Source organism: Monodon monoceros, unplaced genomic scaffold (genome assembly GCF_005190385.1).
Source record: "Monodon monoceros isolate NGI ecotype Baffin Bay Population unplaced genomic scaffold, NGI_Narwhal_1 Super_Scaffold_9, whole genome shotgun sequence".
In the NCBI taxonomy this organism is placed as follows: domain Eukaryota; kingdom Metazoa; phylum Chordata; class Mammalia; order Artiodactyla; family Monodontidae; genus Monodon; species Monodon monoceros.
The window spans coordinates 11,132,033-11,144,519 of record NW_021703786.1 but is presented as its reverse complement, the minus strand read 5'-3'; the positions used below and the strand labels follow the sequence as shown (position 1 = coordinate 11,144,519).

General features: G+C 39.1%; 1 protein-coding gene across 11 annotated transcripts in view; it reads left to right on the top strand.

Annotated features, from left to right (window-relative positions):
* Positions 1-12,487, top strand: part of ACACA (acetyl-CoA carboxylase alpha) — a 238,061-nt gene that overhangs the window by 92,539 nt on the left and 133,035 nt on the right. For all 11 annotated transcript variants that reach the window (XM_029213013.1, XM_029213014.1, XM_029213019.1 and 8 more), the window contains 3 exons: positions 211-311; positions 1,068-1,156; positions 5,945-6,069. In XM_029213013.1, coding sequence (XP_029068846.1) covers positions 211-311; positions 1,068-1,156; positions 5,945-6,069 — 315 coding nt within the window. The remainder of the gene's footprint in view (positions 1-210; positions 312-1,067; positions 1,157-5,944; positions 6,070-12,487) is intronic.

Sequence of the window (12,487 nt, the reverse complement as noted above, 5' to 3'; positions counted from 1 at the left end):
AGCAGCATACTTATTACCCTTTGCTTTCCTATTTATCATGAATGGGCCCCTAAACTATACCAGGTAACTTGCAGCTACTCTCAACATGTGAAAGATAGAAACTGTCATGTTACAATTAAGAAGATTCCTAGTGTTGATGCTATGCAGGCTAATGCTTTGGGTCCCTTTACTATGCTGGGCTTCATTTTTTTCCCCTTTCTTATACTTTAGATTGCCAACATCCTAGATAGCCACGCAGCTACATTGAACCGGAAATCTGAACGGGAAGTCTTCTTCATGAACACTCAGAGCATTGTCCAGCTGGTGCAGAGGTAGTTACATGGAACTCCAGATTCCCAGACCTGCGCATCTCCATACCTTCCTTTCTTCTAAGTAGTCACAAAGAGGTTTACTTCAGGTTTGACTTAGAGAAATTAGAAAGCACCTCTATCTTAGAAAATATGTTATATCTAATAAATATCTTAGAATCGTGAGCTAGCTCTCATACTCAGTGTTTCTGATGACTTTATTCTGCATCTTTCTGTCAATTATTAAGGCACAGCAATCTCATCGTTTTCTTTTTCCTTGCAATTTCCATGAAACTCCTAATTTTTCTTCTGGCATAGGGCCCCATTTGATATTTATTCTCCTTAGCTTATGGACTCAGCTGTTGGATTAAAGGAACCTTCACAGGACATTTTCAACTTTAAGATATTCATAAACTTTTCAGATACCCCTTAACCACTTCAAGGGTGTGGTGATCGTTTCAACTTAGCAATGGGGACTGAACCGGGGTGTTGGTAGGTAGGGCTATCAAGTGGTTTTTGGTTTTGCTTTGCACTCTTTTTCTTGATTCCTTTATAAGAAAAAAAAAATCTTGTCTGTAGCCATATTTCTGTTAGACTTGAATTTAAATTTATCTGGTTAGTTGACTCTAGGCTGTCTCCTGTCCTATCCTATATTAGAAGGAAAGCAGTTCAGTAGAAAGTCTAGTAAATCTGGGCTCTGGGTTTATTATGTAATAGTCTGTTATTTAACAGTGTTAGCCTGTCAGGATTTTCAGTGGGGACCTTTTTCTGTTTGCCCAGGTACCGCAGTGGTATCCGAGGCCACATGAAGGCTGTGGTGATGGACCTGCTGCGGCAGTACCTGCGAGTAGAGACGCAATTCCAGAACGGTGAGTTCCTTCCTGAGGACTCTGTATCTGGGAACATTTCTCTCGAGGGCTGAGCAACAGCTGAGCCAGTCCATCCTGTCACTAACACTTGACATTAACAAACTCTTCCTCCTTTTACCAGTCCCTTAAAAATTAAACCTCTATATCTCACTAGCGCCAAAGAAAGAACAACAAAACACAGCTTGATGAGATTGTGAATCCAGTGTGCTTCTGGGAGAGGGCTGAGAAAATTTTTCTAGCAGAAGATTGGCATCTTCTTGACCTTGTACAGTGAGAGCTGGTTGAGTCACGACCAGGCTGAAATTGAGAAACCCTATCCAAAGAGCTTGCCTCTCAGCAGCTAATCCATGGATTGAACCACAGGCCTCTGAAAAAGGCTCAGATTTTCCAGTGCTTTTCAGTGTATCAGGTGGAATTTATCCCTGGCTTTCTCTGTAGAGCTTTACTAAATGATGTACAAAGTCTCTGACTAAAATACCCTGGCTAAGATTTTAAAGCTGCATACTGCTGATACTGCTTTCTGCCACAAGATGGCAGTGAAACACCATAGAATTTGAAAGATTACCTAATATTTTCTTTTATCAGTCTTGCTCCCTTTTCCAGTCCTTAGAGGATGACTCTCCCACTCATGACAAGGAGAAATACTCAAGTAAATATTGCAAACTAAATGCAGCAATGTGTGAAATAATAGATCACAACGAAGTTGGCTTTATCCCACTACTGCAAGCTTGATTAATATTTGAAAAACCGGTTAATGTCATTTATCATGTAATAGACTAAAACAGGAAAAAACATGGCCATCATCTTAAGATATGGATGATAAAAGCATCTGACAAAATTTAATATGCATTCATGATAAATTCTTAGCCAACTAAGAATGAAATGGAACTTTTTATCATGTAAAGTTCTCCTACAAAAAAATCTGTAGGATGCATCATACTTAGTGGTAAGATGTTGAAAGCATTCTCTTTAAGATTAGGAATAAGACAACGACACATACTATCATTACTGCTATTCAGCATCATACTGAATATCCCAGCCAGTGCAGTTAGACAAGAAAAAGAATGAAAAGGTATGAGGATTAGAAAGGAGTAAGGAAGTAAATCAGCCACTATTAGACATGGTATGAGGTCTACCTAGAAAGCCTCAAAAAATCCACATATTTATTATTAGAATTATTTAAAATCTAACAAAGTTGCTGGATACAAAAGTCAATATACAAAATTCAAGTTTTATAGTGGAACAATCATTTAGAAGAGCATTTTGGAAAAATATTCCATTTAAAATAGCAACACAAAATATGAAATTCTAAGGAATAAGTCTAACAAAAAATGTGCAACCTCTTTTGGAGAAAATTATAATCAGTAAAAATAATAAAGAAGATCTAAATAAATATCATGGCCTTAAGTTGGAATATATATTTGCAAAGTGTTGATTGTCCCTGAATTCATCTGTGGATTCATTGACATTCCGATAAAAATCTTACTAGTGTATTTTTGTGGAATTTGTCAAGCTAATTCTGTAATTTACATGAAAGGAAAGGTAACCAAGATTCTTCTAAAGAAATACACTGTGGAGGTATTTGTCCAGTTAAATATCAAGTTTTAATATAAAGCCATATTAATGAAGAGATTGTGATATTGGTGTAGGGGCAGATTAATAGAACAATGGAACACTGGTTCTATTAACCCAGAAGCAGATGCAAGCATATATGAAAACTTACTTTACCGCAGAGCAGGTATTGTAAATCATGAGGAAAGGATAGACTTTTTAATAAATGATGCTGGGACAAAGGATTATTCACTTGCCAAAAAAAAAAGATCCCTAACCTAGACGATACACACAAAAATCAATTCCAGATGAATTGAAAACTTAAACATGTACTAAAGAGACAAAGCTACTAAATTTTTAGGAGAATATCCTTATGACCTCAGGGCAGAGAAGATATTGCCATATAAGACCAGTAAGTACAGGGATTTCCCTGGTGGTCCAGTGGCTAAGACTCCACATTCCCAATGCAGGGGGCCCAGGTTCCATCCCTGGTTAGGGAACTAGATCCGGAATGCTGCAACCAAGATCCTGCATGCTGGTAACGAAGATCCCAGGTACCGCAACTAAGACCGGGTGCAGCCAAATAAATAAATAAATATATTTTTTTAATTACTGGTAACTTAAAAAAAAAAAAAGACCAGCAATACAGACTATAAAGGAAAAGGATAAGTAATTTGACCTCACTTAAGAACTTTTTTTTTTGCTGTGTGTGGGCCTCTCACTGTTGTGGCCTCTCCTGTTGCGGAGCACAGGCTCCAGACGCGCAGGCTCAGCGGCCATGGCTCACGGGCCTAGCCGCTCCGCGGCATGTGGGATCTTCCCGGACCGGGGCATGAACCCGTATCCCCTGCATCAGCAGGCGGACTCTCAACCACTGCGCCACCAGGGAAGCCCTCACTTAAGAACTTTTGTTAGTGAAAAGATACCATAAAAAGACTGAAAATACAAGCCACAATGTGGAAGAAAATATTTACAAATCATGACGATTAAGTATCTGTAATCTATAGAGCACTGCTTTGAATCAATAAGTAAAAGACAACCTAATAGAAAAATGGGCAAAAGATATAAAAAGATAATTCACCAAAGAGGAAGCATAAATAATCCACAAACTCATGAAAAGATGTCCAGTCTTATTACTAATTAGAGAAATGTGAACCAAAACCACAGTAAGATTGGCAAAAATTTGAATTTCACATCATCTTCCACCACTTCTGTAAGCAGAAATGCAAATTGGTACAACCACTTTGGAAAACAGTTTGTCAGTACCTAATGGAGTTGAACTTATTTATACTCTTCAACCTAGCAATTTCACTTTTAGATGATATACTCTAGAGAAACTTTTACACATGTTTATTAAGGACACATATACAGTACTGTTTGTGGCAGTGTTATTCACGAATAGCAAAAAAGACTGGAAACAACCCAAATATACACAAGTAGAATAGATAATTGAATTCTAGTATATTCCTGCAGTGGGTTACTCTACAGCAGTGAAAACAGATGAACTGAGGTACACACATGAACAAAAGATGAATCTCAAAAACATAATGGTGAGGGAAAGAAACAAGTTACAGAATGATCCATACACAATGATTCCATTGTTATCAAGTTGAAAACAGGAAGAATGAAACTATGTATACATTTGTGATAAATATAAAGAAGAGCAAAAGAATGATTAACCTAAAATTCAGCTTAGCAGTTGATTTTGAGGAGGAGCACACTGGATCCTTCAAAGATACTAAAAATGTTCTGTTAAGATAGATGGTAGTTACTTGGGTGTTTATTTATTCTTTTGTATGTATACTTCACAATAAAAAGTTTTTAAAAGGAGGCACTTGGTATCATTGCTTTCTTTCTGCTTAATGTCTCCACTGCCTCTCCTTGGGTAAATATTCTTTTTGTTTCCCCCAGTTCTAGTGATTTCTGTTACCAAGATATATTTCTGTTGTCACTTCAAAGCTAAGTTTTGGTCAGGAGAAATATGTATTTATATAGGACAACCAATTTGTAAACAGCTTCCATTTTGTTCTAAATGGGTCTTTTATGACATTGGCAGCTCTCTAAATATTGTAGTCCACTGTTTTCAAATATATTTAGTTTTATTTTGAAAAGAAATCTTATGTCAATCTCTAATATTTAAAATAGATAAAAGCAGAGTTGCCTTGGTTGATTGTATTCAGTATTTGAGGAATCCATGGTAATGCAGTTTGAATGCCACTGTTTTGGTTTGTAACCTAACCTGCAGGCTGAAGTAAGGTGATAATCCTTTACTATTTTCATAGAATTCTGACCCTTGAGACTATTCAAACACTAATTCTCCTTTGCTTGGAAATTTAATTCTGAGGTAAGCTGTTTTTAAAGAACTGAATATTACTTGTATCCCATGGTAGATATCACTACAGTATACCTGAAGCTTATGCTTCTGTTGCAAAACATAGCTCTGCTAGGCAGAACTAACCTGCCCCTGGTGGCCTTGTGAAAGGCCAATGAAAATATACATAACTGTACTCTCCCCACAGACCTTTTGACTTCATGCAAGGTTCTCCCTGATCTATGCCTTAGTTTGGATTTGGAATTCCTAGGCATTGCTTAGCTGCTTCATGGACTTCCGGGGGAAAATGTTGATTCCAGAGGTAGCAGCCATCCTTCTTGTGGACATTGATAAGTTTGGTGTTTTATTTATTTATTTTTTTTTTGGTGTTTTATTTTTGAGCTAAAACTGTTCCTCCTAGTTAGGGTGAAACAATTTCAGTGAGTCAGACATGGAACCAGAATCTCTAGCTGGGGTTTAATGGTATTGACGTTTCTTTTTAAGCAGCCAAACCCTCTCTTCTAAGGAAATCATTCCAGGAAGCTAAATAAGAGAGTTTAGAGTCAGGGTAGGGGGTTGGGGTTATCCCCAGCTCCTCAGTAAGACGCACCCTTCCCCGATCTGTCAAAATTTTTTTTAATGAAAATAGGCCTTAGAGAGGTAGTGATTTGCCCAGGAGCATACAGTAAATTGGTAGCAGAGCTAGGCTTTTAGCCCAGGTCTTATACCGGATTGCCTGACTCTTAGCCTCGGGTTGCTTTTACTAAACAACACTGCCAATTCTATACAAATCCATCTAAGAAAATTCTTACGGTATTTCTTCTCACTTCTTATCAGTTTTCTAAGTAGAGACATTAGAAAACAAATAGCATGTAAACGTGAACATTCATACGTGGGTGAGGATCACTTCTTTTTGCTGCTTGCAGGTCACTATGACAAATGCGTGTTCGCCCTTCGGGAGGAGAACAAGAGTGACATGAACACTGTGCTGAACTACATCTTCTCTCACGCTCAAGTCACCAAGAAGAATCTTCTGGTCACAATGCTTATTGTGAGTACCATTTTTCAGAACCTGTAAAGATGGTTAATGATATGAAAAAGGCATTTCTCCTTGTGACGGCTGTGGTCAGAGGAGAAGCTCCTGTCTTTTGTGATTGTGGGATGAGTGGGGCTTGGGTTGTAGATTAACAATTTCTCCTATCTGTCTTTGTCCTTGACCTGAAGGAACCTGCTCCAGTCAGAAAAGGACTGTTCTGCCAATTGTGCATATAATCTTACATGGGAACTCAAATCTCTTCGCTCTACTTAGAGATGCCCCATGCTTCCTTATTCCTCTTGTTACTAGTGACAGTAGCTTTAAATTTTAGTCTCATCTAGCCAGTGTACTTTTCTGTTATAACGCTTGTTTGTTCCATGAATGCTCTCACATCCAAAACTGAATAACAAAAAACAACTGTTAGAAATGTAGTACTATTCCTCCCCCACCAAAGAAATTTAAATGTATTCCTCATCTTCTGTGGTCCCTTTCTGTTTTATTTACATGGACATCTAAGCTGGGATTATTGTATTGGTAGTAGATACGTGCTTTTGTCCCTATAACCTAGTAATATGAGAATTAGTAGAAAGAGGGAAGGAGAGGTGAGACTAGTAAACGTGAATAGGACTGATGTACATGTGACCAGTGGGTAGAATTTTTGTGGACTTAAGGATTTTTGAAAATGATTTGTAAGTTCTCTACTCCTTGGTTTTTCTGGTTGGGTTAATTCTAGGAATCGGAGAACAATAGGACTATTCTTAGAGCCCCTCTACCCCATGAGCAATTAATTGCCTTGCTGCTGCATGTTTGTGTTTTTTGGAGACTATAGTACCTTTTTGCTCCTGTGCTTTTCTTCCTTGTCCCTTTGTGGAATTGGCATTCTTGGTACCTTAATTCCCTCATTTCTTCTTGGAGGAGAAAAAAACTATAAATCTTCACTGCTATTTTTTATTTCATGGCTCGGAATGAAGGGCAACTATCTACCTCACATCTCTGGTTAACAACAGTGCCACTCACTCAGTTATCTGCCTAGCTGGCTAACTCTCGAGGATGTAACATTTTTTAGAATAGCCACTTAAAAAAATATGTACTCACAGGGAGAGTTCATTACCTTTGCTACCCTAGAATGGCTAGATGGTGGGGAAACCAGAAAATGCATTTGAAAGGAAAAAACAATAATGGCACAATGTAGTATTTCAACTTCTCCAAGTGATAGGTTTCGGCAAAGAAGTGATATTATCTCTGGTAACCTGCTGATTTTCTTTTTCTCAATCAGAAAAGGGAAGAAATCTGACTAATTAGATTTTTTTCCTTAAATTTTAATAAAAGGGTTGCTAATTCTCATTTGGATAAAGCCAAGACTTTCTGGCAGAAAAAGGTAATGATGAGGGTATGGAAGAATCTGTCAGTTTGGACCTAAAATGGAGTAAAATTTGCCTTTTTAGGAAGGTAGTTATGGTGAGTTTTCATTTTATTATGATTACCCTTTTAAGGACTTAACAGTTTTTATGCACTAAAAATAGGCCAAAGTCCAGAATCCTTGGAGCTGCAGAAGAGTAATGATCGTCTAAGACTGTTGCTGGGTTTCTTAAATTCTAATTTGTAAGATATAGGGGCTCGGCTCGCTCCTTTTGCGGAGTGATTGTAAGTAACGCTTGCCTTAAGAATCTCATTATTGGAACACGGAGCCATATTTCCTCTGAGAATTCTGGAGTAGCTTTGAGCTGGGGCTGTTCATTTCTCAAGTAATCACGCTGGTGTGATGGAGAGAGAAAATGGCAGCTGTTCGGAGCTCAGGCCTTCAATTTTCTTCAGAGTCCAGTCACTCAAGTGTGTAATTACACGGGGGTGCTGCAGGGGCGTTGGGCCCTGTCAGAGAACTGGTTTGAGGCTTTGCTTTCTGCTTTTGCCAGTCAGGACAGGCATATGCCAATGGGACTCTGACTTGCTGCTGTTCTTATTTTTCCCCACCTTGTCATCCCGATTACTTCTTACCTGCATGGATAGTACCCAAACTTTCTTTCCAACAGGCTGAGCTCTTTGGAGAAAAGAGCTGTTTGTTAATGTTTGGGTTTAGATGAATAGGACGGGGAGGGGTAGGGAGAGAGGGAAGGAGGGAGGAGGGAGGGGAAGGGGAGGGACGAGGGGTGGTAGAGAGAGGAGGAGGAAGGTTGAAGATGTGAACCAGAAAGATGGATTTGTCCTTTTCTTTATTTTGGCATTTCACATTTATCTTTAAAAAACAAAGGAAAACTTCGTAAACATCTCTAGGCTTTTATATCATTAAATTGCATTTGAAATATCAGTTATTTTGCCCTCATCTCAGAGATTTGGAAATCAAGAAGTTAACTGCTATGCTTGAGCTGAGGGCCAGCTAGCAGTGACTTAGGGAGCAGGAACGAAGGCTGGAAAAGTGCTCCCTTCTGATCTGCCTTCTTTGGCAATGGTCAGGTCCTCCACCCCACATCTGCATTAATGGTGGTAGCTGGGAAAAGCCATTTTAGTTGTTTGGATTTCTGTTTCTGTAGGTCTTACTCTGTTTTATGGATAACAACTGGATATGGTAGCATTCGATTCCCCCAGCTGTGTTCTCTGCTGGTTCCCCTTTCTTTGCTTACCTTGGCTTCCTGATCAATGTTATGTGCCCAGCATTCCAATCTCTGCTTTCTAGAAGTGGGACTGTTGATGGTGTGCTTTGCTGAACTAGATGATGATTTCTGGGGCTTTGGAACCTAGGGGGAGGGAATCAAGAAAATCAGCCTTCTGTGAATCAGTGTTGCAGGATGTGGGCTGCTCCGAGGAAGCCTTCCTCCCCTCTGGGTGTTAGCATAACTTGCCTACTGGTAACTTGCCTCAGAGACTCTCTAGCAAATTTCTTCTAATCCTTTGCTGTATCTGGAGAGCAAAATATCAAGTAAAATGTTAAAGTCCTGTCAAGTTTTCTCTATTTGGAGGAACATTGTGCCACATTGAAAACAAAGTCAGTAAGTTTATTTTTTGAAAGTTCTTCTTATCTCTTAATTTTATAGAAAAAAGCGTAGAACATTGTTTAAGTTTACTTAAGAGATATTTAAGGGACTCTTTAGCCAAATTGAGCAATTTTGTATCAATAAAAAGTATCAACATTCTCACAGCTGTCTAGATGGCAAAGTATGTATCCTGTAGCCACCTTGATTCTGAGTGGTCTTCCCCTCACTACTTCTATTTCATTTCTGGTGTGGTCCACACGAATGTAGTATAATCCATGCTTCCTTAGGAGTAATGCCACGCCTGTGAGCCCCTGATTTGGTTCAGACAGGGAGCATTTAAAATGCCTATCAGGGGCTTCCCTGGTGACGCAGTGGTTAAGAATCCGCCTGCCAGTACAGGGGACATGGGCTCTAGCCCTGGTCTGGGAAGATCCTACATGCTGTGGAGCAACTAAGCCCGTGCGCCACAACTACTGAGCTCGTGAGCCACAACTACTGAAGCCTGCGTGCCTAGAGCCCATGCTCTGCAACAAAAGAGGCCACCGCAATGAAGCTGGCGCACCGCAACGAAGAGTAGTCCTGCTTGCCGCAACTAGAGCGCACAGCAGTGAAGACCTAGCACAGCCAAAAATAAATAAATAAAATAAATAAATTGCCTATCAGCCTCCTTCCTTTTTCCTCCCAACATAACTGCAAATAATTTCGTTCAATGTGTAAATAGTGGAGAAAAGTCCCAGTAAACCCAGGTTTACTGAATAAGGGTTATATTAACATTTCTTGTTTAATCTGTCCCACAACATCCTTGGAAGATCAGAAATTCTAGCTGTGACTGGAAGAAGCTTCCAGGCCATTTTTGATATTGGGATTGGTGCCTCGTCCAGCTGAACAGTAGTTAATGTCTTGAGAATATTACCCATTATGTCACATCTTTTCATTTTGAATTGCCTTCAACTCTTAGGATGCTAAGATCAAGTTGGCTATATTGGGCTCTCCTGGCTGTCAGCTACATAAGTTTGGCTACGGTTTTGACACTGAAGCCTGCTTGTTATATTTCTGCAAATCTGAACTATTCCTTGTGGTTAGCCACCATCTAGGTTAAGAATGAAAACAAGAAATAACTGTGTGGTACCAATCTTAACCATTATTGAATAATTTTCACTTTGGCTTGCAGATTTATGCAGGTAATCCCCAAATCGGGAGGTAGGCTCATTAAATGAACCTGCCTCTATACACTGAGGAAACATAGGCTGACACCATCACCATTTAATGTTACTGTTACAAAATGTTCACCAGAGTTAGATGATGATGTTGGGCTGTCCAGTTGCCCAAAGAACATCTGTCTCTAGACCAGAGGGCTGTAAACTTCCTCTTGGTTGCTTGTATCTTAGGGTGGGTGGTTCTGATGAATGGAATCGTCTTCCATCCCTGGTGGTTTCTTTCACAACTTGAACACTGTGTTCAGGTCAAGGACAGGAGAGGGTTGAGAAGGTTACACTACACACAGTTTTCTGTTGCACATCTTTTCCTAAGTACTAATGATGACAATAGAGAAAATAATATTTGAATGGGAAATTTCCAAGTCAGGATAATTTAATGAAAGTAGTGGTTTATTCATACTGTGTTTGATATTTCACATGCCAAAAAGGTCAGGTTTCTGTACTTTATCACAAGGAGTCCAGGAGGATTGTCAGTTGGTGATTGTGAACGAATAATTACTTCCCTATTATTTTTTCTAGTCTCCATAGTTCACTTTTCTTACAGAAAAGAAGCTTTTCTACCCGCTTTCTCACTCCCTCTCTCTCATAATGGAAAGATGAAATGAAAAAGTTTTTTTTTTTTTTAAGTAGTTGTGTGCATGTGTTTTAGTTAGAATGTGATCTGTAGTTAGGCAAGATGGCAACTCCATTTTTTAAAATTTATTTATTATTTATTTATTTTAATTTAATCTCAAAAGGTAAACCTGGGTTTCCTTTCAAGGGAAACCAGTCCATATCACATCTGATATAGGTTGGGTAGGTGGCTAGTGTTCTTATTTTGTTGTGTTGGCTTTTGCTGTTAATGTTGAGACTTTAGTCTGACTATTTGCAGAGCAGCTGAGTTCTATTACCCAGGACATCTCTTAGGTTTTTGAACCTCTCAATGGGTCCACTCTGATGACTGAAGTAAGTACCTCAGAAAAGAGTATATTTTCTCTATTAGGAACATTAGGTAAAGAGGGATTTAGGTAGGATAAAGCTTATGGTTTCCCTACCCACTGTTATCTACCTATTCTTTCCTTCCGTCTTGTTACGGCCTTGTCGCTGGTGATTTGATTTGATTTTTTTTTTAATATATATCATCATCCCATTTCTTTTCTTTTTTTTAAACTATATTTATTTTTGGCTGCATTGGATCTTTGTTACTGCACGCGGGCTTTTCTCTAGTTGTGGCGAGCAGGGGCTACTCTTCGTTGTGGTGCGTGGCTGGTGACTTTTATTAAAATTCTGTTTTGCTCATAAGTTCTCAATAAAAGATGAGACTTTGTTGCATTTTCTCCCTCCGCTTTGCTTTTTCCCTGGGATGGGAGGAATAGGTCCTTCAGTCTGTGACTACGTGCTCAGGCGAGCCCTGGATTTATAATCACTTTATTCTTCCACTCAGATGAGTGAATCCCCTGCGTTAAACAGGTGAAAACGATACTTGCACTTCGTTAACTATAAATACCATCATGCGGTTTACAACTCTGGCGCACACCTCTGGTTGTGGATTGGGGAACCAGAAAGTGTTTCCTGCTTTAAAGTGTTTGAGAAGCCGTCTTTCCAGCACACCAGTGTTGAGTACTCCAAAACTGTTTACCCTGTGATGTGGAAGGTGGTAGGGGGTTGTAGAAAAAGCGTTTGGGGAAATGTATATTTGCCCCCAGAGCCAAAAACCCCACGCTTCTATTTGTGCTGCGCTGGTAAAGGACTGTACGGAGTATCCCTGAGATGGGGAGGGTTGAAGATGAAATGGAGATTCTTCAAGAAAAAGGCTGATAATCCAGGAGGGAGAAAGATTAAAAGGCAGCCACAGGAAGCGTTTTGGGATCTGGTTGTCTTTCATGTCCGATCCAATAGTTGGGTGGGGGAGAATAAAAGTTCACTAAAATATAAAGGCAGTTGTTTCAAACTCCAAGTCGAGGGAACTATGTGATGTGATATTAAGAACTACTATTACGGATAACTCTGTAAATTTCAAAAAGGACATTTATAAAAGTGCATCTGCAGTTTTTTCAGCTTAGATGAGAATTACATGAATAATGGATGAATTTAGGGAATAAACTGATACTGCCCTGGAGAAGAAATATTTTTCCCAAAATATGAGAGTTTTTATTCTTAAAATTTTTTAATTTTTTGGAGACAAAGGACCCAAGTCTGAATTACACCATGGATTGTATAGTAGGAGCTTGGTTTTTCCCTCTAATCCATCTAAGGAATCACCATGTT